General features: G+C 37.8%; 1 protein-coding gene across 3 annotated transcripts; it reads right to left on the reverse strand.

Moving 5' to 3' along the window:
• Nucleotides 1-6,172: 6,172 nt before the first annotated feature.
• On the reverse strand, nucleotides 6,173-24,116 carry CNR1 (cannabinoid receptor 1). 3 transcript variants are annotated; one of them, XM_004388990.2, is made up of 2 exons: nucleotides 24,052-24,116; nucleotides 6,173-7,681 (listed from the first exon to the last, which is right to left on the reverse strand). In XM_004388990.2, the coding sequence occupies exon 2, from the start codon at nucleotides 7,616-7,618 to the stop codon at nucleotides 6,200-6,202; it is 1,419 nt and encodes a 472-aa protein (XP_004389047.1). In that variant the 5' UTR covers nucleotides 7,619-7,681; nucleotides 24,052-24,116; the 3' UTR covers nucleotides 6,173-6,199. The 3 variants fall into 3 exon arrangements, with proteins under 3 accessions (XP_004389047.1, XP_004389048.1, XP_012414701.1); XM_004388991.1 differs by lacking the exon at nucleotides 24,052-24,116 and having other exon boundaries at nucleotides 6,200-7,455; nucleotides 7,549-7,618; XM_012559247.1 differs by lacking the exon at nucleotides 24,052-24,116 and having other exon boundaries at nucleotides 6,200-7,348; nucleotides 7,516-7,618.
• Nucleotides 24,117-25,502: the final 1,386 nt, after the last annotated feature.

Below are 25,502 nucleotides of genomic sequence, written 5' to 3' on the forward strand. Positions count from 1 at the left end.
ATAATATGAAGTATACACACACATACATATACATATATATTATATATGGGTTATTGGTTTTTATATATATACACATATATGCCTGACACATAGTAGGCACAATCAAATGTAGCTTCTTTATTGCTAGTCATAAGCTGAGGGACTGGTGTAGACATGAGCTGAGTAACTAAGATAAAATAGTTAGAACATGGATTAATTCTAATATTTTACACTGGTGTAGCCCTTCACAGTTTGCAAAACTCTTCAAAACATTTTATATCATCTAATATTATCATACTCATATTTTCAGAGCTGACATTTTTACAGATGGGAAAACTAAATCAGAGCTTGTGTCTTGTGCAAGGGCAAACACTAGAAAGTGAGTGATCCAGAACTACATCCCTGGTCTGATAATTCCTCCTCCAATGTTCTTTCCAGCACAATAGCTGCCCTATGTTAGTCAAAACTGGATATCTTTGACATTTGTCATGATTCTGGTTCAGCCAAAAAGATTGTATATTAGGTAAGGAACATTTGGAACATTTTCAGGTTTACCCAAAGATGTAAATAATTCTATTAAGATAAATAACTGAAATGTTGTATTAGTCATCTCTTTCTCAGTGTTAGGAGAAAAATGAATTCATTTTCTATACAGACATGTGTCCGCCCATGTTCAAAGCAATGAACAAGGTGCTGCAGTTATTACTGAGGAGTCCCAGTGTCTCATTTTTCTCTTGATTCAAGCCTGCGAATTCAACATTTTAATTACTCATCCCATTTGTGAATACCTTCCTGTCATTCCCTTTTCCACTGGATATGTGACAGGGAACTATAGATCCTTTACTTAACCTTACTCAGAAACTTCTGGAGTGGCGAAAACAATAGCTCAACCTGTACTTCTGAGATGATCAGAGACCCACCAATTCCATGTTTCATCACTCCTAAGCTAAACACATATGTACATCCCAAGTTCCATTCACCAGCATTCCAGGGACAGGGAGTTGAGGAACAACGATGTTTATTGATTACTTTACACATTTCAACATGGAGCTAAGAACGTCACATGCATCACCTTCAACTCAGGAGAAACTCTTAACATATAATACTATAGGGGTGAGGGTGGAATTTTTCCAGTTAGAACCATCCCTGGGGGATACTGTGGCATGTCTGCATACTTTTGTTAGCTTTTTTGTCTCTATATTATTCTAAACATATATTTCAATATTTATGGCAACACATATTATTGATTAAGGATCAGTGTTTTTAATTTTTAAGATGCTATATGAAAACACTGAAATAAATGTTCTTCTCCCATTAAGTCCCAGTATAAAACTTAAGGACTAAGGATACTTGTCATTTGTTTTTTGTTAGAAGCTTTCAGTTTATGCAGCTAGCCATAGTATTTACTAAACAAGGCAGAATGATGAATTTTGATTATAGTTATAAAAATAATCTACTTTCAAATATTCAATGTTTGAAAAATTTAACACCTTTCAAAATTGACTGCAAATATAATTTATCTCAGACAGTAATGTGTAAATTTAATTGTAGTGCTTTTTTACTTCATCATTATAAAATTTTGAAAGTATTTTCTGTTATTGTTCAAATAAAAATTATGAGTTTGTATAAAGTATGCTGAAAAGCAATTTTCTTTTTTACATGATTTAGACTTATGTGTTTTACTAAGTCTGCTAAGACCAAATTTAATTTACACATTATGAATAGTACATTTGTTTTAATTTACTGCAAAATCATTAAACTCTTTAATGAAATAATGCTTTAAAAAAGTATGGCATGCTTTTTTTTAACGTGTAAATGGTAGTTTTTTTTTTTTTGGCATATTTTTCCTATCTTTAACAATGAATATATTAATCCAATCTGTCCATGTCTCAAAAAGTCTTAGCAGTTAAATCCTTAATGTTTCAACATCAAACTGTGAAATAAAAAATAATTCAAAGCCTCTTATGTTCTTCATGATAATCTAAAATTTTTATTTGATTCCAGGTAACTTTAGACAATAGACATGATGGGATGTTTTCTCTTTGAATAAATAACAGTTTAATTACATCATTAAAATAAAATATAGTATGGGCTTAATACATTGTAAATATTACGGAAGTACTACTTTGCTATAGTAATTTAATGACTGAATCTACATTTAATAACATTCTTACCAGTAGTTGTGTACAAAGTATTATAGAGATTACTAACGAAGATATTGCAGCGGTTGCAAGGATGTTACCAGCTCAACAAACATCTAACAATACAATATTCTTCTAAGAGGGGAAGTAATAATGTTAGATTTACAGACAATAAAGAGTTATGTTTTCCACTTGAAACATTGGAAATAAGAATTCAGGTAATCTGGTATCTTGATTCATATTACTACAAGAAAAGGTCTCCTTTCTTGAGGACTCTGATCCCCAGCAGGCCTAATACACTAAGTTCATATGAAGATAGCTTTTAGGATGCCACAGCAATATAAAGAAACTCTTCTGTCTGAAAATTACTGATTTTTAGGCCACTGCTTGAACATCTTTTTTTTAAAAACCTATTTACATACATTCAGCCCAAATCAGTAGATAAAATGTTTTGTCTATATTACAGTAGGCATTGTCAACATTTCATCAGAAGGCCAGTGCAAGACAATTGTTAGTAGCCATTGCCCAGCATGTAGGAGATTTTAAAATATCATACAAATATACAGTTAGATTGTGAGAAATCTAATTTTGCATGTGATATCGGTGGTCTCTTTTACAGACATGGAATGGCAGAAATTAATCAGCGGGACAGTAACTAGATGCTACTCATCCAGGGCCTAGTTCTCATCTGGTGGCTGGGCCTATTTCCTGTGGAGGGGTTCAGGTGGCAAAGATTCCTTTACTCTTAATGCAAGCTCTACCTGACTTAAAGTGACAGGGGCACTTGGCAATCATGTCAAGTGTAGAGATATCTGCCGCTTCGCCAAGATCCATTTTTCTTTTACATATACTTCATATGTAATGAAAAATTAAGGGTTTTGGAAAACAGCATTATTTGTCTAAATGAAACTGTTAGACTAGAACTGAAAGAGTCATCGTTACTGTGAACAAACTAAGCAGGTTGGGAATTTGGCCCTTTCTGAAGACATCTGTGATGGTAAAATGCATGGTCAGGACAAACATGTTATCCTCAGAAGAAAGCAGATAACTATGAAGTTGGACCTTATAAAGTTTACCGAAATTTAAATTACACTTAAATTAATGGGTCTAATTATGGGATTAATTAATGAATGATACTAATGAATGGTAATTCTAATGAGTTTATTCATTAGGGAGAACTTTTTAGTCACTTGGGTTAGGAAATGATATTAAAAATGTCAAAGTGAGCTGAACTAATTTTAAGCGTTTTTAAAAATGAAGGTAGTTTAACACATACATGATGATATTTCACAGATATTTCTTAGAATATCAATAAGCACCAAGTTTAGTGCTGTCAGCCCCTTTGTCCCTTAATTTATTATATACGAGTTACGTCTTGAAAGTACCACACACTATAAAATCTAAACTGCATACACACACAGTTTCAGGAATAAATCTTGGAATTTTTCTACCTAAAGGAAGAACTTTACCGTCACCAGGTCTCCACAGCTGTGAGAAAAGTTGGTAAGTGCCTGGGGAGCTCTGAGATGTGTGGATTAATATTCAGGATGACTCAGGACAAAAGACTGGCGATTCTTAAATGGAAACTAGACCCTGGTGAGTTTTTTTTTTCATAAATCAGCTTCTCTCCTTCTACAGAGATTTTATAAATCCTCTAGCATCCTGAGCCCTCATCTGCGTATCACAGAGAGGTAAAGAGAGGGGAGCCATCAGGTGGATCCGAGCTGTATGAACAGACAACTGAAAGTATTCCAGTCTGGTCCATAGACCATATTCAGACTTAGACCATAAACTGCAAGAAGCGGCATTCTCCCCCATCCAGCTGCTCAGCCATCTCCATAGCTAGAAATCACTAGATAAATCCTAGCTCTCTACTTCCCTATGCTACACAGGCCTTGGGGTGCTGTAGGAGTCACAATTTTTCCCTACAAGGAAAAAGAGACTGTAAGTAAAATCTGGCAGGGTCAAGTGACTTCTTAAGCAATATCACTCCTTACTGAAAAAAGGGCCCAATTCTGAGCACTGTGGCACCATCAAGGAGTAGGAGGCTGGGGCATAAAAAGAAAGACGTGCTCATGGTTATTCTTTAGCAGATCTTGCTAACCATGCACAGAGGACAGGTCCATAGCCTCAGCCTGGGTAGGCTGCCACCAAGGGCACCTGGTGAAGCACAGAAACAGCCATTCATCATCCAGGCCCTGATCACGAGTGTGTCAGCCCTTCACTGCCCTTCTCTGTATCATCCACTGACTCGGCTTTCTTAGCCACATGGGTTGGGCTGTGTTCAGACTGCCCAGTGCCTGTCCAGTTGCCATCAAGCCAATTCTGACTCATGGGGACCCCCCCATGTGTCTCAAAGTAGAACTGTGCTCCATAGGGTTTTCAATGGCTGATTTTTCAGAAGTAGATCACCAGGTCTTCCTTCTGAGGCACCTCTGGGTGGACTTGAACCTCCAACCTTTTGGCTAGTAGCTGAGCACTTAACAATTTGCATCACCCAGGGACTCTCCAATATCTATCATGCTACTTAATCTGAGATCCCACTACCTACATATGCAATTGATACATTTTACAGTTTGGGGCTTGTTTTTTAGAACCGCCGTCCTTTTAGTGACTTACATTTCCATGAACTTGATCAATATTAGGTGTTCAGAAGCCAAAACACTCTCATTTCCAGACACTAACACTGGAAATACAAACCTTCACTTGAATGTTTGTCACTGATTATTCGTTGCTAAACAGTGGTTTTATGTAATACCTAAAGGTCAATTTAGTAATACTCGACCCAATCTCTTAAAGGGGAGGGGGGGTTGCTTCTGAACGTTTATAGTCAGTATTTTTATCACCAAGGTTTCTGGAAGAACTCAATTATAGAAACTGAATTCATGTGCAAGAATGCAGCAAGTGGTACAGCTTACACTTGGTCACAGTTTTCTCACTTTATGACATTACTGTAACAGTTACAGGATAGAACACACATATACACACATTTATATTCACACACAGCATAATTTTACTGATCCAGACAATACTTCTTTTCAATTAAAAAAAAAAAAGACGATGACTGTTGTTTGGCCCCCAGGCATGAAATCTACTTACACCTGGAATATAAGAATGCAATACTTTTCAAGTAAACAGCAACTGCACAGTGATAACAATATACATTAAGATTGACACATGCTGTCTTAAGAGGTCCAGTAATAGCTAAAGACTAAGGAAAGTCAGAGATATCAGCCAAGGAAGTCCAATACGCCGTCTCTCTTCTGTTCTGATTATAATCCATTACCCAAAAGAACAGGTATAGTCCAGAAGATAACAAATGTCTTCCTATGACAATTTTAAGTGTCAATGAATTAAGCTGAATGCTTTGTTTTGGGTAGTCTTCAAATTCTTGAGTTAACAGAAAACTAAACCTTTATGGGAATTTCAATGTCAAATTCAAACAGATTTATTTGAACAAATATTAAGGTATCTAAAGATGTATCAAGGGTAATAATTTTAAAAAGTGGTCTCATTGGCATATATCCACTGCTTGTTTTCCACTGTTCTCATAAAAGTCTATCTTTTAGTTTTGCTGAACTACACAAATATAAATAACACATAGTAAACACTGATATACATCTCACAGGACACAACACGTTTTACAAAATATCTCTACTTTAGTACTATAACTTTTGTAAAAATGAACATCTATGATACTTAGGGACAAAGACATTTCACATCATAATGAAAGTTATGGTTACAAAGGCATTACTCATTTAATGGCATTTTCTATGGATACTCAGACTTCAAACTGTGTAGCCAAAGGTTTTCCTCTCATTTTACTGAGATTCTGAAAGACCTTTCAGTTATTTAAGCAGCAGGCTTTCTTCGCTGTAAACCCTTTAAGAACTGACTTTGAGTATCTAAAACTGTGGAAATGTCAAAGAATTGATAAATGATCATGGTGACAATCACCTTTTCACTGAGCATGGTAAACTTAAAAATATAACCAATGAGATGACAGACTCCTCTAGATTTTGAGCTTTAAAAAAAAAAAAAAGGATTTCGTTTCCTGTGCTGCCAGGGAGGCATCAGGCTCACAGAGCCTCGGCAGACGTGTCTGTGGACACAGACATGGTCACCTTGGCAATCTTGACTGTGCTCTTGATGCAGCTCTCTGCGGCCCTATGAACACTGGCTGTATTGTTGGCGTGTTTGTGCAGGCAATCCGAGTCCCCCATACTGTTATCAAGAGGCTGCGCAGTGCCTTCACATGAGGGGAACATGCTCCGGAAAGCATGTCTCAGGTCCTTGCTCCTCAGAGCGTAGATGATGGGGTTCACGGTGGAGTTCAGCAGGCAGAGCATACTGCAGAATGCAAACACTGTCTTAATGAGCTTGTTCATCTTCCCAAAGACATCATACACCATGATTGCAAGCAGAGGGCCCCAGCAGATGATTAAAACCACGAGGATCAGGACCAGGGTCTTAGCCAGCCTAATGTCCATGCGGGCTTGGTCTGGCCGAGTCACCTGGACTTTGCCATCCTCCGACGTGTGGATGATGATGCTCTTCTGGGTGCCGCGCTGAATCATGCGGACTGCGTGGCTGTGAGCCTTCCAGAGAATGTACATGTATGCATACACAATAAAGAGGAGCAGCACGCTGGTGACCCCTATCCAGAACATCAGGTAGGTTTCGTCAATGAGTGGGAAAATGTCTGAGCAAACGGATTGCAGTTTCTTGCAGTTCCAGCCTAGGAGAGGCAACACGGCGATCACAATCGCTATGGTCCACATCAGGCAAAATGCCACCACGGCCTTTGGCCGAGTGACAATCCTCTTATAGGCCAGGGGCCTGTGAATAGATATGTACCTGTCGATGGCTGTGAGAAACAAGCTGCCCACGGAGGCAGTGAAGGAGGCTGTGACTCCGCCCAGTTTGAACAGAAACACGTTGGGACTATCTTTGCGATGGAACACGTGGAAGTCAACGAAGCTGTAGACAAAAATGACACTGCCAAGGAGGTCTGCCACTGCCAGGCTGCCGATGAAGTGGTACGAAGGCCTGCATCGGAGGCTGCGGGAGTGTAGGATGACGCACAGCACCAGCAGGTTCTCCAGAACCGTGAAGGTGCCCAGCGTGAGGGACAGCACAGCGATGGCCAGCTGCTGGCTGGGGTTCAGAATCATGAAGCACTCCATGTCCATGAAGTTCTCCCCACACTGAATGTTCTCCTCATTTTCCTTGTAGGACGAAAGAGACTTGTTGTAAAATTCGGTAATGTTCACCTGGTCTGCAGGGACTAACTGGGGGTTGTCTCCTGCAGTCATCTTTTCTTGGAAGGGACTTCCTCTAAAGGAAGTTAAAGGAAATTTCTGTGGGAAATATCCTAATTTGGATGCCATGTCGCTTTTGATGTCTTCGTACTGAATGTCATTGGAGCCCACGTAGAGGAGGTCTGTCGTGATGGTGCGGAAGGTGGTATCTGCGAGGCCATCTAGGATCGACTTCATAACCTCAGTCTTCGATTAGGCCAGACTCAGAATGACACGGAAAGAGACTCGCAGGAGGGAATCCTAAAAGGAGGGAAAACAAATAAGCTGAATGATGAGAAAACCAGGAGAATATAAAAAGCCACTGTAAACACCCCAAACAGGTATCATCGTGTTATTTCATTCTTTTCTCTGAACACAGGTCAAGTGCTTGTAGATTCAGCAAACTAAATGAGTCAGTCACTCAGAGAAAAGCCACTCATATTTGGACAATGCAGCAGCACACCAGAAACATGTTTCGTTCAATATTTAGCTCCCTGGATTACATTACCATGTGAGTCCATATGGACCTCCAGAGTCTGACAGGCCAAGGTAAATGGAATGTTTCTTGGGTGTAGTGTGAATTTCACGGTTGTGTTAGGAAGTGTTAGCCACCTGGCTTCTACTGTCACAAACACACTACACAGTGTCCTAACGCTATTGAGGGCTGGGGGAGACAATACTATGTCACACATCTCTGGTCTTGAAGACTTTATCACCTGTCACACAGATAAGACTAAACATATAAGACAGCCAAAGAACAAGACAGTGTAGAATCAGGTACTGGGTTGTGTAGGCTATGTGTTAAGAGTAAAGGATAAGGAAGAGATTATTGAGACCAGGAGAAAGCACGAGGACATGTTGGGCAGATCTGGGTTCAAGCCTGACTCCACCAGGCAAGCTTCTTCACTCAGAGAAGGAGAGATTGGAACTAAGCCACAGCTGGGATGAACTTCAGCTCCAAAATTCTACACCAGCCAACAAAAATTTCACGAAGGGCAAACTTGCACTGAGGCTTATGGGACACTGAGATCTTTCACACTGGAAAGGAGTGATGATGGAGGGGGTTGCCTGATAGTGTCTCCCATGAGCAGATGACAGGAGACAGGCTTGATGGTGTCCACAGCTTTCCATGCAAAAACAAGGATGACTCAGATGAGCGGGGCAAATTTTAACGGTGGTTCGATTCTAAGCTAAGGAATTTGGTTGATTTTACTATTTTAAATGTTTGTTTAAAATGTGGCTGTTAGGCTCTGTAATTTATTTAAAAAATTAGAAGCATTAATTGATATCTATAATAATTAAAATAATCATAAAAACCAACATTTTACGTATTGATTGTCTTGTGTTGTTACTAAACATATCACACTGTATTGGGGTGGAAAAAAAAGGTTGCTCATTATCTTGGAACAAACTAAGAAGTTTTGGGTCCTTCAGCTAAAATTCAGATCCTATCTATCTGAATCAATCATTCATTCATTTATTTATTCACCCAGTCAACAAATTATTGAGCACCTACTATGTGGCAGGCATGGTATAGGCACTAGGGATATAGAAGCAGCAAGAAAGACAGAGTTGCTGCCACAGAGCAAGGGCCCTCAGCACTAATGGGACTAGTAAACCAGGTGGGCTCCCTTGGCCCCTCCCTCCATGGTCCTGTCGCCCTTCTTCTTGATCAGTGTAGCCTGTGATGGCAATATGGAGGCACCACCAAACCAAAGCCCCTGAATCCTCCACGGGTAACTTTTTGTCATGACTCTGGAAATTAGAGCTTTACCCCTTAGTCTGGGCCTCTGAGCCAGTTCAATACACACACCCCCTCCCCAAGCCCCTGTACTGCCACCGAAAAAGGCACATGGGAGCTATCTGCAGCTTAACCAGAGGCAGGAGTTCTAAGGTACAAACCACACAGACTGTGTAAAGTCCAGCCAAGCCAGGGCAGTATCCCAGGTGCACAGGCTACTAGCTGAGGATACAGAAATAAAGGATGCAGAAATACCTAACAACCAAGCTGGTTGCCCAGTGCTTCCTGGTTCTTTTACCGAAAATCTCTCCTGAGTCCCTATCCTCAGCCTAGTTCCAATTGTTAACTCTCAAGTGTCCCTGGGTTCTCTGTTTATGGATCTCTCTGTTATATCCTTTTGCCCATCCTCGTCACTTCCAGAATATGTCCTACGTACCCCACTATTGGGCTATTTCCATGAGTTAACTCTTGCTCTTCATAAATTTATGTTTGCTTAAAAAACCCCATTTACATTGAAAAGGATGACGTTTTCATCCATAATCAAAGGGACACAGAAGATAGCCACAATGTGTAAGGGAGCTATTCCTTATGTGGCTCCAACAGATCCCCAAACCTAACTTTTGCCTCTCAACTCGACCCATTCTTGAACACATAGCTTACTCTAGCCACGGGAGATGACTTGCTGCGCTCGGAATATACCATCGCACTGGCCCACCTTCCTCCTTTCCCTCTGCCCTTCTCTCTGCCTGAAATACTCATTTCCAAGCTTTCTGCCTGGTACACTCATCCTTCAAGGCCTAGTTCCAATGCTACTTTCATTTCTGTGAACAGTTCTTCCCACCAGGCAGAACTAGTTCCTCCAATTCACCCTTCTCTCATAGCCCTCATCAAATCGTATACAAATGACTAGAATATGGTTTCCAAGCATAGGAATGGTGTCTTTTCTTCCTAAGTGATTCACCAGGCTGATAACATGACAGCTGAAGAGAGGGAAAGCACAGGGACGGGTGGCTCCCTTACAGTCCTGAAATGTTCACACAAACCTAATAAAGTGGCAGGTGAATTTTATTAGCTGGTGCATTAAAGCAGTTATTTAATAATATTTATTTGCCTTTGCTTAAAATTAGAGGAGAGAAAGGTAATTATCTCAGTGGGTATTTGGCCTAAAAACCAAAGCTTGGATCCACATTTCCAAGTAGCTATTGGGAGCCATTCTATGATCTCTGTTCCATAATTCATCAACCCTCAAGTAACTAACTCCCCCTCCAGCCAACCAGTCTTCCACCCTAGAAACAAGAAATAAACTATTTCTTATTATACCTTCCAGAGATATTCCACGTATATTTAAGCAAATATATATATAATATATATATACGCTTTGCTTGGAAAAGTAGATGGTCATGGAAAAAGAGATGGATTGATACAGTGGCTTCAAGAATGGGCTCAAGCATAACAACGTAACGATTGTGAGAACGGCGCAGGACCGGGCAGTGTTTCGTTCTGTTTTACATGGGGTCTCTATGAGCCGGACCTGACTCAACAGCACCTAACAACAGCAACATATACATATATATATATGTCCCTCTTTAACAAACTATAACGTAGTATACACACTGTTCAGCATTTTGCTTGTCCACTTAAAAGTATATGTTGAAGACAGTTCCATATAAGCATACAAAGACATCCCACACCATTTAAGAGCTGCCTTAAGGATCTGTTAGATCAATATGACCAGCCACCTCCTGATGGAGGTTTAGGTTGTTTATCATCTTTGGCTACTATAAATATGCTGCAATTAATTACCCTTAAGTACGTCATTTTTCACATTTCTTACAGTACTGCATCTAAGCTCATACCTTGGACTTACCTTGGACCCCCTCCTTCCTGGCCTCTAGAATCACCAAGTCTTGCTGATTTTCCCGTTAAGCAGGTGGCAACCAGAGCCTCTCACATGTATCAATTCATTTATTCTCACAGTGGCCCTATAAGGTAGATGCTCTAATTATTCCCATTTTACAGATGAAAGGCACAGAGAGGGGAATTTGCCATTCACACAGCTCGTGGGTGGTAGAGCTAGATGTTCTGGCTCTAGAGCAGCACTACCCAATAGAAATGTAACGCAAGCCACATATGCAATTTTAAATTTTCTAGTAGCCGGGTAAAAGATGAAATCAAATTTAATACTGTTTTCTTTAACCCAGTGTATAGAAAATATTATCATTTCAAATGTGGCACTAGCCACATTTCCAGTACTTAATAGTTACAAGTGATCTGTGGCTACCATATCAGATATGCAGGTCTAGAGCCTTTGCTCTTAACTTTTATGATACGACACCTCTCTAACATAAGATAGGGATGCTGCCATCTCTCTTCTTTTACCCACTGATACCAACTAGCCAAAGCACTAGTCAATGGAGAGCAGTGAATCAGGAGTTAGCAGACCAAGATCAGTGTCAGGCTTATACTCGGGCAAGTAATCAAACTTTCTAAACCTCAGGTTTTTCATCCGAAAAATGGAGATGATGATGATGATAATGCCTACATAGAATTGTTCTGAAAATTAAGTGAAAGAATGCATGTAAGACACTTAGCATAGTGCCTGGAACAAAAACAAGTCTTTAATAAATATTATTATCATTACTTAGTACTAATGGCTCTTTGCCATATACTATTAATTATAGTTCAACATAATTTATTGTGTTAATTAGATCATAGGTTGCTTGTTCAATTTTATGTTTTCTCAGCACTTCAAGCAAGAAGCAAATAGAAGATACACACATAAGTGAGGGAGAGAAAACCTTTAATTGAATGTCTATTATATTCAGGCACTTGAAAAACTTTACACACGTTATATCAATAAACTGTCATGACAACCTTATTATGTGTTTATTTTTAATCCCCATTTCACAGATGAGGAAACGGAGGCCATTAGATGTTAAGTTGCCTAGAATATGAAGGGCTTGCAGCTGAATCCATGTCTGTCAAACTCCAGGGTCCCTGCTTTTGGACTTTGAACATTGTTTTAAGGATTAACAATAACTAAGGTAAAGCTGGAGCCCTGGTGGCTCAGTGGTTAAGAGCTTGACTGCTAACCAAAAGGTCGGCAGTTAGAATCCACCAGCCACTCCTTGGAAACCCTATGGGGCAGCTCTGCTCTGTCCTATAGGATCACTATGAGTCGGAATTGACTTGATGGCAACAGGTTTTTTTTTAAGGTAAAGCTATTTTGCATCTTTAATATATTCAAGTCTTCTACCTTCTTATAAACAGACATTAAGGCATTTTGTTAATAGTTACAACTACCGCCTACTAAATCACTATTTCCTATCCCAGCCCATCTAGGTAAATATGCCTACTGGCATGGCACCAAGGCTTAAAATTTTAGTCAGTATTTGGAAGAGCTATAAAGCTTCTTCAGTGAAGACAAAGGATCACAGACCTTATCTGAGTAATGCAAAAACATGTGTTCCTGTGATTTACTCTATATTAAGATCACCACATATGTGATCACAATTTTCCATTTTAATGCAACCAAGCACTTTCATTAAAACAAATTAGCTTGTTAAAATCTGAGCCAGGGTATGGTGTGGTTATGAGATATGGAGTAATTTCTGTCTGATATAAGCCAACTTAATTAGAGAATACAGTTAAAAAATATATGGATTTTGTGCAGCTCAAGGACCTTAGTAATGTCAAAACACCACTGAGCACAGGCTAGTTTAATAGTTAATGGGATCATGGCAGGAAAACTGTTCTCTGCATTTTGGTAATTCTTTCCTTTATTTCTACATTTGGATTATTACAGAAATTTGCACTTTATCATCATTACTATTTTTGCATTGAAAGTTTTCTTTGAGAGTTCATTAGTAATATAGTTTAGGCTTTAGGAGATACAGCTGCCATTAATTGTTATTGTTTGCTACTGGGAAAATCATAATTGGAAATTTCTAGCAAGATGCGTAGATGCACCTATTATAGAAGCAGTTGGTTTTTATTACAGTTATAGTAAAAGAGAAATTCAGTGACATATAAGAGGATTTCCCCAGAATTCTACTTTTAAAAATATAGCCAACATATTCTAACCATTTAAGGTATAAATCATACCTTTTGAATAACAATAACGAAAATATTTTAATGTGTTAAATGTATTGTAATCCTCAATTCTGGAATTTTGTCATTTGTTATTTTGTCCATCTTTCTATATGCACACTTGCCTCCCTCCTCCAATAATATACATCAACTAGCAGCCTATGGTATCATCAAAGGAATTTTATGGATACGGCAGCAATCAAAAACCAGTTGCCATTGAATTGATTCTGACTCATGGCAACCCATGTGTGTCAGAGTAGGACTGTGTTCCATACGGTTTTCAATGGCTGATTTTTTAGAAGCAGATTGCCACACCTTTCTTCCAACGTACCTCTGGGTGGACTCAACCTCCAACCTATAGGTTAGCAGTTGAGCCTGTTAACCGTTTGCACCACCCAGCGTCTCCCATGGCAGGAACACAGACAGGCTTTTAAAAAATGTTTACCCAGAGTCCATATCTTTGTGTCTATAACCATTATGGCTGTAAAGCATCCATGTTCTGAGTAGGCTGAGCATGGAGTAAGCCCTCAAAATAAGGCTTCAAATACATTAAAGCTATTTCTATACCAGTGTAATTTAATAGCATGTTATTTTAGTTTTCACTGCCCCACTAAAGAAGACTTTCTTTAGAGGGACATTTCAATAATTTAGATATTTATCACTGGTGCACCTAGAGTTACAGTATTTGTAGGATGTTCTGCCCTGGGCAGCATCTCTGGCCTGGGGGAATACACAGTAGGACGATATCTGCTTCTTGTAGGATGTCACGTCCAGGAAAGCAGAAAACCCTCTAGAAGCATCGGAAGGACTGGTGCTCCCTAATACAGCTGCAGACTGTGTGGGCCCACTATGCTCCTTCTCAATTATTCTAAGTTTATCAATGCTTTAAGGAGGCAATACAAAGCTCGTAGTGTCTATAGGGATAGGAGTCTAGGATATCAAACGCAAGAGCGTTCCAGGCCTTTGTTTAGCCCTATTGTTCTCCTTACTTTGTTGGTTCTGTGTTACTCTGCTAGGCTGGCCTCATGAAAGAACCTCGTGAAGGGTTTAAGAGAATGAAGGTGCCATTGGATATATCTGTTATTTTTTATTTATTGCTGGGAACAAGTCTGGTTGCTAATTTGATGGAAAAAAAAAAAAACTACTGTGCTACTATAGTTTTCTAAAGTTAGTAGGGAAATTTTTAATTGACTCTTAGAACTGCATTGTGTCTAAATCATATCCTCAATATACATGGCAGATATCACAGGCCAAAATCATAACTCGATGAAAGATGCTTCTGTTACAGTTGAATGAGCAATTCAGTCTCTTCTAACTCTTAAACCTAATCATTATAATTTTGGCATTATTAACATAGTTCGGCCACTTTTTCCACTGTTTTCTACAGCAAAGTGCAATAAAGTATTGACTTAATTATCCTAATAATTCGGGCAAAAATACATAATCCTTCTTCCTTGTATTAGTGTCAGCTCCTTTTCCTGTATATAAAAGAAAATTCCATTATGCTGCTAATGGTTGGTTGGTTCTCAAAACTTTAGCTTTTCATATATTTTGTAACAGAATAAAAGTTATTAAATGCACCATTTTCTCTGGTTTATTCTTTACTATCAATATGAGTGAGTATTAGATTTTTCAGAAAAATATATCAATATGAACTAAACAGACATTAAGACACTTATACAGCTATACTGCTGTTCAAATTCAACTTGAAGTATGCATAATTATTTAACATTGAAAGATGTGTTAAAACTTGAAGAATTTCAGGGCTTGAGAAAATGATGCCTTTAAACTACATTGGCTGAGGCACTTACCCTCAGGTGACAATGCTGTAAGAGAAACCTATCACAAAGGTGAACTAATGATACCAATTAAAGGATCTGCTGGCTTGTACAATGGATTCCGTTTACCATTTAATTTTGTTCTCCCATTTAGATGTTTCCTCCTACTAAGTGCCTTTGCCCTTTTTGAGAGACATACCTTTCCTACACAGTCCGGAAAAAGGTAACCAAGCATAATTGAAGCGGCCTTGTCCTAAATAAGAACATACAAAGTTTTCACTTTGGTAGATGCCATGGGCCATATACAAAATACCTCATAAGATTGTCTTTATCTTGCACATGTGATTTCGTCATTACTCACAGGAAGTGATACCTTTTTCTGGTCCATAAAATATGAAGAACCCAACAGTAAGCATGTTGATGTCTTTACAGAACAAACAGCAACAGTTAAAAGTGTGCTACATGTTGTCCAACCTGTGCAGCACACTTCTCACAGTTTCTTCTCCTTCATCTATCAACAAAAGGTATTTTCTCATTGAATCCATGAGCATACAAATTAAGTCCAACTAAAAGCCTCTTTCTCCCAGCTCAAATCTCACAGAATTTGAATGAGTAAATACACAATAAAGAAAATTCCAATTCCTAAATATTTTCATTAAGAAACATTTGCATTTTTATTATGTGCCAGGCATTGCATGAAGTGCTACTATACTCCCTACTCTACACATGAGAAAACTGAGGCATCCAAAAAAAAAAAAACCCATTGCTGTCAAGTTGATTCCGACTCATAGTGACCCTAAAGGACAGAGTAGAACTGCCCCATAGAGTTTCCAAGGAGTACCTGGTGGATTTGAACTGCCGACCTTTTGGTTAGCAGCCATAGCTTTTCACCACTAGACCACCAGGCTTTCCATTATACAGATGAGAAAACTGAGGCATAGAGAGGTAAAATACTTTGCCAAAGGTCAACTAGAGGGGACAGAGTGGAACTTCATCCAAGGTCTGCATAATTCAAAGTCCTTGCTCTTAACCCCAAAGGTTCCCAGGGAGCAGGGAACCTTTCACTTCTAGAGGAAGGGGGAAGAGTTGGTTTTGGGAAAAGGAGGGAATAAATAGTACATGATAATTTTACTCAATGAACAACTAAAATCTGAAGGAATGATCTACTGACAGCAAAAAGGTTGCCCATAGCACCTGCAAACAGTCCTTGCTCCGTGGTCTTCAAGGACAAGGTACGGCAATAACTACAAGCTTTAAGTCCTAACCCTGAATCAGCACCTTATTTGCAGTGATTGTTGACAAATAATAAAGCCTAACTCATCACTACCACTGTTTTTTTAATTAGGGAAGGTTTTTTTTTTCTTCCTCATTAGTCAATTTTAAGGATTATCAACCTGCTTTTGTTGATGATAATGATGTTTTCCATAACACGAGGGAGGAATGGAGAGGGCACCTTCTTTAGGTAAGAATGAGACATGAAGGTTATAAGTTTGAAACATCCATTCTCCAAAAGAAGAAATTCAAATTCACTTGAAATAACTCAACTTCCCAAATGAGCAATGTGGTTCTCTTAGACCCAGAGGGAAAAAGACTCTCTGGATAGTTCTTCTTTGCTGGAGATGGAAGTCAACATAGAAGAAATGCTATAAACTGTAGCAGGGCTCCAAATGAATGCTTGTTACAGACTTCTGGTGCCTAGTGGGCAGAAGGCTGCAGTGATGTGGCAGGTGAGTATGACGTTATAGACCCTCACACGCTTGATTTAACACACTTGTATCGAGCACACATTCTGTTCCTAACACTGTAGACATTATACTCCAAGCCACAAACCTTTTCTGTGATGTTGTTGTTGGCTGCTATCGAGTTGATTCTGACTCATAGCAACCCCATGTGACAGAGGAGAACTGCCCCATAGGGTTTCCCAGGCTGTAATCCTTACAGGAGCAGATCACCAGGTCTTTCTCTCACAGAGCCACTGGGTGGGTTTGAACAGCCAAACCTTAGTCAGCAGCTGAGCACTTAAGCATTGTACTATCAGGGCCCCCTTTCTGTGATATACTACCCTGAAAATATATCCACATAGCACCCCTGAGTAATGGATAAGGGACAAAGCAGCAAAGGAAATGATTCTCCACTCTACCCTACTCCATCAAATAAAGCCTGCTCATCTCTCCCCACATTACTACAGATGACAGAATAAAATAGGTTATGAAAACATATAATAGCAATCTGATATTTAAATATCATATAGTAATGGGCTGTGTAAACTCCCTTTTTACATGTGCTTTGAGGTTTTCTCCCAGAGGAGATGATGGGCAATTCTAAGCCATCCTGCAGTAGTCCTTCTTGTGTCTCAGACATGAATATCTTGAGGGTAGGCACCAGTCTTCTATGGCCTTTATGTCCTCTTTCTGGCACAGTGCCTAGCCCAGAGTAGGCACTCAATACCTGTTTACTAAATGAATGTGGATGTGCATCAGTAACATGACTGGTCTAACGTAACCGAATGGCTTGTAAAGGTGGGTAAGTTTTCTTGACATTAAGCCAGCTGATCATTAGGGGGATTAAACCTCAATCTTGGTCCATACAAACCTCTATCTGAAAAAAACTGTCCAAATGTAAAAATGATATAAACTGCATCAGTGATTATTTACCCCAGGATCTTTTATCTCGCCATCAAATGGAAGTTATACTGATGACAAGTGGAAGTTATGGGCAAAGATCAGGTATGTACTTTTTATTCCAATTCTTGTTTGGCCTGGATGTGTATCATAAACTACAATGCTTAGCCACATAACGACATTTAAAGAGATCTCTTTGTGACATGTACAACCTTTAATGAATTCTAACTACACGCTCTTGATAGACCTTTAAAGCCAATATATGAAAATATTATTATAATGGACTTTTTCCTTCCCCTAAATGCATGTTATTATTCATTGATCTTTTCTAAATGGGTTTCTCCATATGCAAGTGTATTTTCAAAACAACCTGTCAAGAGAAGCTATGTGAATATTCAACCACTAGATGGAGTGGCTTTTACAAGCCCTCAGGAATCAATTTGTTATTCTATTCAGCGGACATAGTTCTTGCTTTGGTTGAGCAAGTTCTCCTCCTGCTACAACATTTTATGCATTTTACAACTGAATTAATTAAAACATAAATAAGGAAATATGTTATGGAAAGCTAAAATAGCTTATTACTACTGCCTACCAAAACTAAATTTCTAATTGCATTTCTGGGGCAAAAGGGCATTGAGAAAATTTAATACACTGATAAAAATTAATTGTGAGTATTTGGAATTCTGCCTCAAGAAAGTAATTAAGGATGAGTAAAGGGAAGTGGTTCTATTGCAAACAGATGATATGTGTATGCCAAGAGATGCTAAAAGTAAGAGGAGCGGTCTCAGGAGCCCAAAATCAATTTTAATAACAAACTCAACTCATTTCTATTTTATGAAACTTCCGGATTTCTACTTCCCAAATATGAAATCATCAACACAGGTCATAAAATTATTTTATATTATTATGGGAGTTAAAATGGAATCTTTCACAAAAGAAGTGAATATTTGTTCAAATACTTCATACAAACCGAGGACATGATGGCTTTCTGAATAATTTAATTTCTTTACTAGCATTCCGTCACTGGAAAAAATTTAAATAAGGTCTTTATTACTGTGTAAATCCAGGTTTCCCTTCAAACATTATTTTAAAAACTAGGCACTTATGTATCACTTGCTTTAGCTGAAATGTAAAATAGAAAATTTTTAGTGTATACTAACAATGTAAGACATAAACAGAAAAAAATATGTTTTCAAGATGCAAATAATTACATACAAACAGAAATGGAAGAACTAGGTTTCAGGAGAAATGCAAAAGATGCTTTGGAAATGTAGTTACGATTAAGAAGTAAGCATGCAAATTGGATGCACATACAGAATTTTTATGCCATCAAAACCCTGAGGTGGTTCTATTGTACTCATTTCAAGGGGAAATCCTTCGTAGGACGCTATCATGCATTTCTGAGACTCTCAACTGTGGAACTGAAAGTATTTTGAAAAAAAATGAAGATAAAGAATTAGGAAAGAAGATAGGTGAGAATAGGTTGGAAATTTTAGTGTGCATCTTCAAGAACAGTCTGAGAAGTCACTTAGTGGTTTTTAAGTATATGCAGGGTCACTCTATAGGGCAGTGGCTTTCAAAAGGTGGTATCCGGACAAGCAGCATCACCTAGGAACTTACGAGGAATGCAAATTCTCAGGCTATACATCCGACCCACGGAATCAAAAACTTTAGAGGTGGAGCACATTTGTTTTAACACAACCTCCAGGTGATTCTAATGACATTCTAATGTTTAAGAACCACTGTTACAGATCATGGAGACCTATGAAAAGGACTAAATGGGGGGAGAACGAATTAACTTCTAAGAAGAATTGAGGTTAGTGTTATGGATTGAATTGTGTCCCCCGAAAATGTGTGTCCACTTGGCTAGGTCATGATTCCCAGTATTGTGTGGTTATCTCCATTTTGTGATCAGATGTAATTTTCCTATGTGTTGTAAATCTTAACCTCTACAATGTTAATGAGGCAGGATTAGAGATAGTCATGTTAATGAGACAGGACACAAGCTACAGGATTACATTGCATCTTGAGTCAATCTCTCATGAGATATAAAAGAGAGACGTGAGTAGACAGGAGGGGGATGTCATTACCACGAAGCAAGAAGAGCCAGGAGCCGAGCGTGTCCTTTGGACCTGGGGTCCCTAAGCTGAGAAGCTCCTAGACCGGGGGAGACTGATGACAAGGACTTTCCCCAGAGTCGACAGAGAGAGAAAGCCTTCCCCTAGAGCTGGTGCCCTATATTTAGACTTCTAGCCTCCTAAACTGTGAGAGAATAAATTTGTTACAGCAGTACTAGATAACTAAGACAGATACGATGAAAGAATATTCTGAGTTGTTGCTGTTAGCTCCTCCTGTCAAGTTGATTCCGAATCATGGCGAGCCCATGTGTGCAGAGTAAAACTGCTCCATAGGGTCTTCAAGCCTGTGACCTTTCAGAAGCAGACTGCGGGGCCTATCTTCCGAGGTGCCTCTGGGTGGGTTCCAACCACCAACCTTTCAGCTAGTTCAATGCTTAACTGTTCGTGCCACTCAGGGACTCCATTCTATGAGTATAGGTTTTAAATCATTGAAATGGACTGCAAAGGGAGCCTGTTCGTGACAAAGTAGCCTCCTACGGAAGATATTCAAAACCAAGGTACTCCTCCTATTTGGAGGCGTTATTGGCTGAAATAAAATACCGTATTCTAGCCTGGAAATAAGCATAAGGAGAGGCGAACCTCTCAGGTTTTTTCAGTCTACAATTCAGGGCTTCTTTGAACTTTTTCAGGAAACTTACTGTTATATATCTTGTCTAGCAAAGGAAAGCTTCAAGATGTAATATGTATTTACACAGGAGGCAGATATAAATTAAGAACCCCACATTGTTTTCCCTTAATTCTAGTCACAAAGTCTTTGCAAAGTCTGACAGGGCTGCTAGCCATTTCTTTCAACACCGCTGTTAAGGAGCCCATGACTACTTAGCATAACAGAGCAGGAAAAAAGTAAAAGTAATTAACATCCCAGTTTATTTTCTCTTAGCTGGAAATATTTGTTTCTGTTCTTCTTTCCTCCAAAATCATAAAATAATGCACCACAGGAGATTAACCCAGAAAAAAACTAACTAAAATGGAAATTTTGCAGTAGGCCCAAGTAATTCAGATCCACTGCAAATTATCTTACAGAATTGCCCTGGTAATTATGGAAATTATGGAATTTATTTACAGTTTATAGCTGGTCAGCATCTTTCAAAAATATCTAAAAGTTATAAATATACAGAAATGTATCCCAAAGCATTTAAATGTATGACTCTGGGCAGACTGTTCCCTCTCTAATTATTTCATCAATAAAAATGGATCACAGATTACTCATAATTAGCTTCCTTAGCAGAGGACTAAATCATTCAAAGGTTTCCCTTTTTTTTTTTTGCTTGTCAGAAGTTAGATGTCATTTCCCAAAGTAGTTGTATATCTCCCAAAACCAAATTCCCTCATATGCAAAGATACAGAATTCTTTGGGCAATCTTTTGCTTACTTTGGTTATGTGTTAAATCATCTAGCTTTCCTTTTTCTCCATATGCATACTGCTTGCTCACCACAACTTGTACAAAAGCTAGAGAAATGATTTATAAATTCCAGTAGCATGGAGACTGAAATGAGTTGAAAATCTGGTTCATTTAACCAGCCATACTGGAAAAACGAAAATACTCAGATCATAGTGGCATTAAATTAGTCGTTTTTATAAAGGATAAATAAAGTCAATTTATTTTTAAATGTAATTGAGTTAAAAGCAAACAGTAGTGACAAAGGCATAAAGTCTAAATATTTTTTTGGGAGAGTGGTTTACTTGTTAAACACTTTTGGCCTCTTGACCAGCAGAAACCAATGTCATAAGCTTGCCTAGTACAAATGTCCATATGTGAAAGTAGAAATTAATTCTTTTCAAGTATACTGGAATTTATCAACAATTTAAATGTGAAACTCCTTATAACTTAATTTGCAAAACTCACTGATTCAATTTTCTTCTCTAAAGACATGGGATAAAAGAACAGATGAAGAAATGATGAAGGAAAAAGGGAGACTTTGCCTTTTAAACGTGAACTTTGAAAAAATGTAACTATATTATATTTTAGTTATATTTAAATACACTACTAACATGTACAGTTTGTGAAAGCATTTGTCAGTATATTAAACTACCATAACAGATTGCCTGGCACATCTTTGGAAAATGCCTCTGCTTTTCTTTAAAAAGCAATAGCATGGAATTTGCTAGTAGGAATTTAAAAAAAAAAAAAACCCACCAGGATACTGCATTATCAAATTTAGGAAACTGTACAGCACTTTAAGTCCTAAAATTAAAAAAAAATTAAATATGCTATTCAGAATTGATAACACTAATAAGGAATCATCTTTAAAAATTAGATTTTAAAGATAATCAAATCTTTATTCAAATAACCCAAACTCCAAATAATTAAGAATCGAAAGAAGCGTGGAAAAATAAGACATTAGATAATAAAATTTTGTACTCTAAAAAACCAAGATTTCCATCTAACCAGTCTCAATTCACATAGTCAAAAACAAAACAAAACAAAGCAAAACTTTGAGAGCTTCCCTAAAGTGCAAGTGTGAACATTTCTCCAGCTGGGGCTAAAATAGAATTCATAGTATTCCCCCAACAACTGCTATGGCTCTGTCAGGCCTGCTTGCTCAGGTTTGGTGACTAAACAATTCTTCCCTCAAAAACCCACAGAAACTCAACTACGAACCTCAAAAATTTCGTGGCCAGTAAGTTATTAAATTCTGAGTAGAGACTTGCTTGTCACAACCTACCCAAATGAATCTTTTAAATTAGAAAATATTCCAAAGTTAGTAATTAACAATTTATACGGAAAATACTTGTAATATATGGAAAATACCAATGAAAACTAGATCAAGAATATATTTGGACACACAAGTGTCCTAGAAAAACTATTATAATGAAGGTGGACTTTATTTCACCATGAGGCATCATGTTCAGTGAAGAAATATGATACAGGAAAGCTTTTAGTAAATATTTTATGTTAAGAACTAGAGGTAATCACAACCATTACTTTATGTAATGGCTTTGACCTATTATTACTGATATGTCATAAACATACTTATTATCCATAAGGGCAAGTCTGAGATAGAAGGTCATCTAACATCAAACCATTTGAATATTAGCGGGAAAGGGAATGGGAAACCACCAAAAACAACACTCCCTTTTCCCCCTCACAAATTTCCTATAGTTTTAACTTACTTGTGATAGCATTATAATTTGTTATCTATAGCAAATATAACTATGTTAATATGCATTTTGTGATACAGTAAAAACTTTGATATATTCTTCCAACTGGTATGGCCCAGCTTCCAAAATGAACAATTTGCAAGACTGGTGAAAATTATGTTAAATCCATCAGTGCTTATCACAAAACTGTAATTGAATGTGGTTATGCCCATATTTGCAAGATTCTTGGAACGCGTGGGACTGGAATGAATTTCCACCTATCCCAGAAAATAAGAACAGCCTTGTTTTGATTCAAGGTAGATACTTTTCCTTTTGCCTTGAATCTTCAGTGTCCATCCGCACAGCTGCTGCTTTGAATCTGCACAGCTGCTGCTTTGAACTTGGACATTTCCCCAAATTTGTGGTATTTATTTTAAATTAAAATTATATGTTCAAATGTATAAAGGCAACATATCTATACATTTTTCTATTGGTCATGATATACGTCTAAGAAAAAGTTTATATATATATATACACATCTATATATATATACATATGTGTGTTTATACATCCAGTCATCTAAAATTATGCAGTACATAATTTTATATTTTATATATCTGGGTGACTTTTATTGTTCCTTTTGGTCCAGAGAATATTTTGAAGAAACTGAGTTGATCTGAATTATGGTATAAAGTTAATCTTATCTAAGAATATACAGATAAGTGAATTAAATGGTTATCAAGGCATTAAAAAGCAATTCAGTGGCAAAGTGCTGAATCCCTCACCCCTCAAAAAACAGCATCCATACAGTTATAATATAAAATTAACATTTTTATAAGAAGAAACTGGATAAGAACAAATTAGGATTCAGGGGAAAAAATATGAAGTTAAATTTTTGCCACAACAAAGTACACAGATTGGTTTATCGTAACTGATTTCCTCTTATTCTTAACTTCTTTACCAATCTTTAGCCAATAAGAGAAACAGCAGAGTTTACAGTCTCTGGAAATATAGATATGCAATATGTAAACCTAGTCCTCTTACAGTTTTTCAATGTTGGGCCTAGGTTGTTTCTGAGTCAAATGCAGAATTATAAATAATTTAAACCCAAAGGCTGGTTTCACTCTATTTGCCAGTTCAATTAGAAAATGATGAATACAAAAATAGAAGAGACAGACTTACACTGGTGGAGACACGGCATCCTTTTTGCAGGGAATGAAAGCTCTCATCTGCGTTTTTATGCAACTGAGCTAACATAATTACCCCAAGAATACCAGGCAGCAACTTAAAGAACAGGCTCCATCTTACTAACCAAATTCAAGAAGCTATAACCAAATCTCATTTTGCTAATCATGTGTTGTTAGGTATTTCCAAATTCAATTTTTTTTTTTTTTTTTTTGCAGCATTCCTGGATAGCTAATTATGGGAAATAATCCCTTTCTTTATTAGGCCAACTGTTTTCTGGAAAGAAACATTTGGTAAGCGTGGTGAACTATAAACTGCTATTACAAGTTCCATTTCATAATAGTTTATTCTTAAACAGAAAAGTATTTCAATGTTAATTCCAAGCACTAATATGCAAGGCAACCAAGGAGCCTGTCTGCATTTCCTGGTGGTTAATGTTAATTCTAAGTCAAAGCAAAGAAGAAAGTCATCCTATTGTTTTGAAAGAGTTTTCCAGGCTTTGCCTTAGTAATTAATAAGCTGACACTGCATACTAAACACTTATCAACACAATCAATGGGGCTGCTTCTTTCTTGAGAAAATAGGTAAACAGATTCAAGGGGATTTCTTTTAGAATAGACTGTAATATGCCACAAATATAGTGGTCCTTTTGGAGAATATCAAATTTCCAGCAGTTTCATCTTGGTAACATTTAACAATTCCACTATTTTAACATTTTGAAATGCCAAAAAGAACACACTGATCCCGCAGCTAGGCTTATTAGAGAAGAGCAATCTCACAGGCCAGACAGAGAGGAACACAGTCCACTGGGAGAAGGGTACCAGAAAAAGACAGAAAACAGTGGATAACAAACCCAAGCACTACTCCAACGTAATACCCGATTTTCACCAGAAATTTAAACTTTATACACCAGATTAAATGATATCACCATGGCTTATTGAGGGGGACAGCCATAATATTTTTTTTCATATACACACACATTGATGCTACTGAAATTTGGGGACATGGATATCTAATTTGTCTTCCTAACAACCATTTCCATCCTTTGGCATCATTTTATCCCCACAGAGGCTTAGGAACACACTGAGACTCTCCCCATCAGACACTTGATACATACCTCAGCCAAGAGTTCTCCTCGCCTGGAGTGGGAGACATCTTTGAAACAAAAAAGTCCATTTACAGTAAGTTCTCCTGATAACCTAAAATGGGCTAGTTTTAAAAACCATGTCCAACCTTAAGCCTCTTGCCCAACTATGGTAATTGCTATTATGCCTACAAATAACAGCCTGCAGTTTGCAATGTTTAAAATTCTGGAGGTACGTGGATTCTGTTCATATATAGATATAGTCAGAAAATAATTTGTCTCACTTAAGAAACTATACACGCCTTTTATTTTTTATAAAATTGCTCTTAACTGAGTTAGAGAGGGGGAGGGGAAGGATTACCAG

Source organism: Trichechus manatus, unplaced genomic scaffold (assembly GCF_000243295.1).
Source record: "Trichechus manatus latirostris isolate Lorelei unplaced genomic scaffold, TriManLat1.0 scaffold00226, whole genome shotgun sequence".
NCBI lineage: Eukaryota > Metazoa > Chordata > Mammalia > Sirenia > Trichechidae > Trichechus > Trichechus manatus.

Coding starts and splice junctions, on each gene's coding strand:
- CNR1 (XM_004388990.2), bottom strand. CDS start 7,618: ATGAAGTCGATCCTAGATGGCCTCGCAGATACCACCTTCCGCACCATC.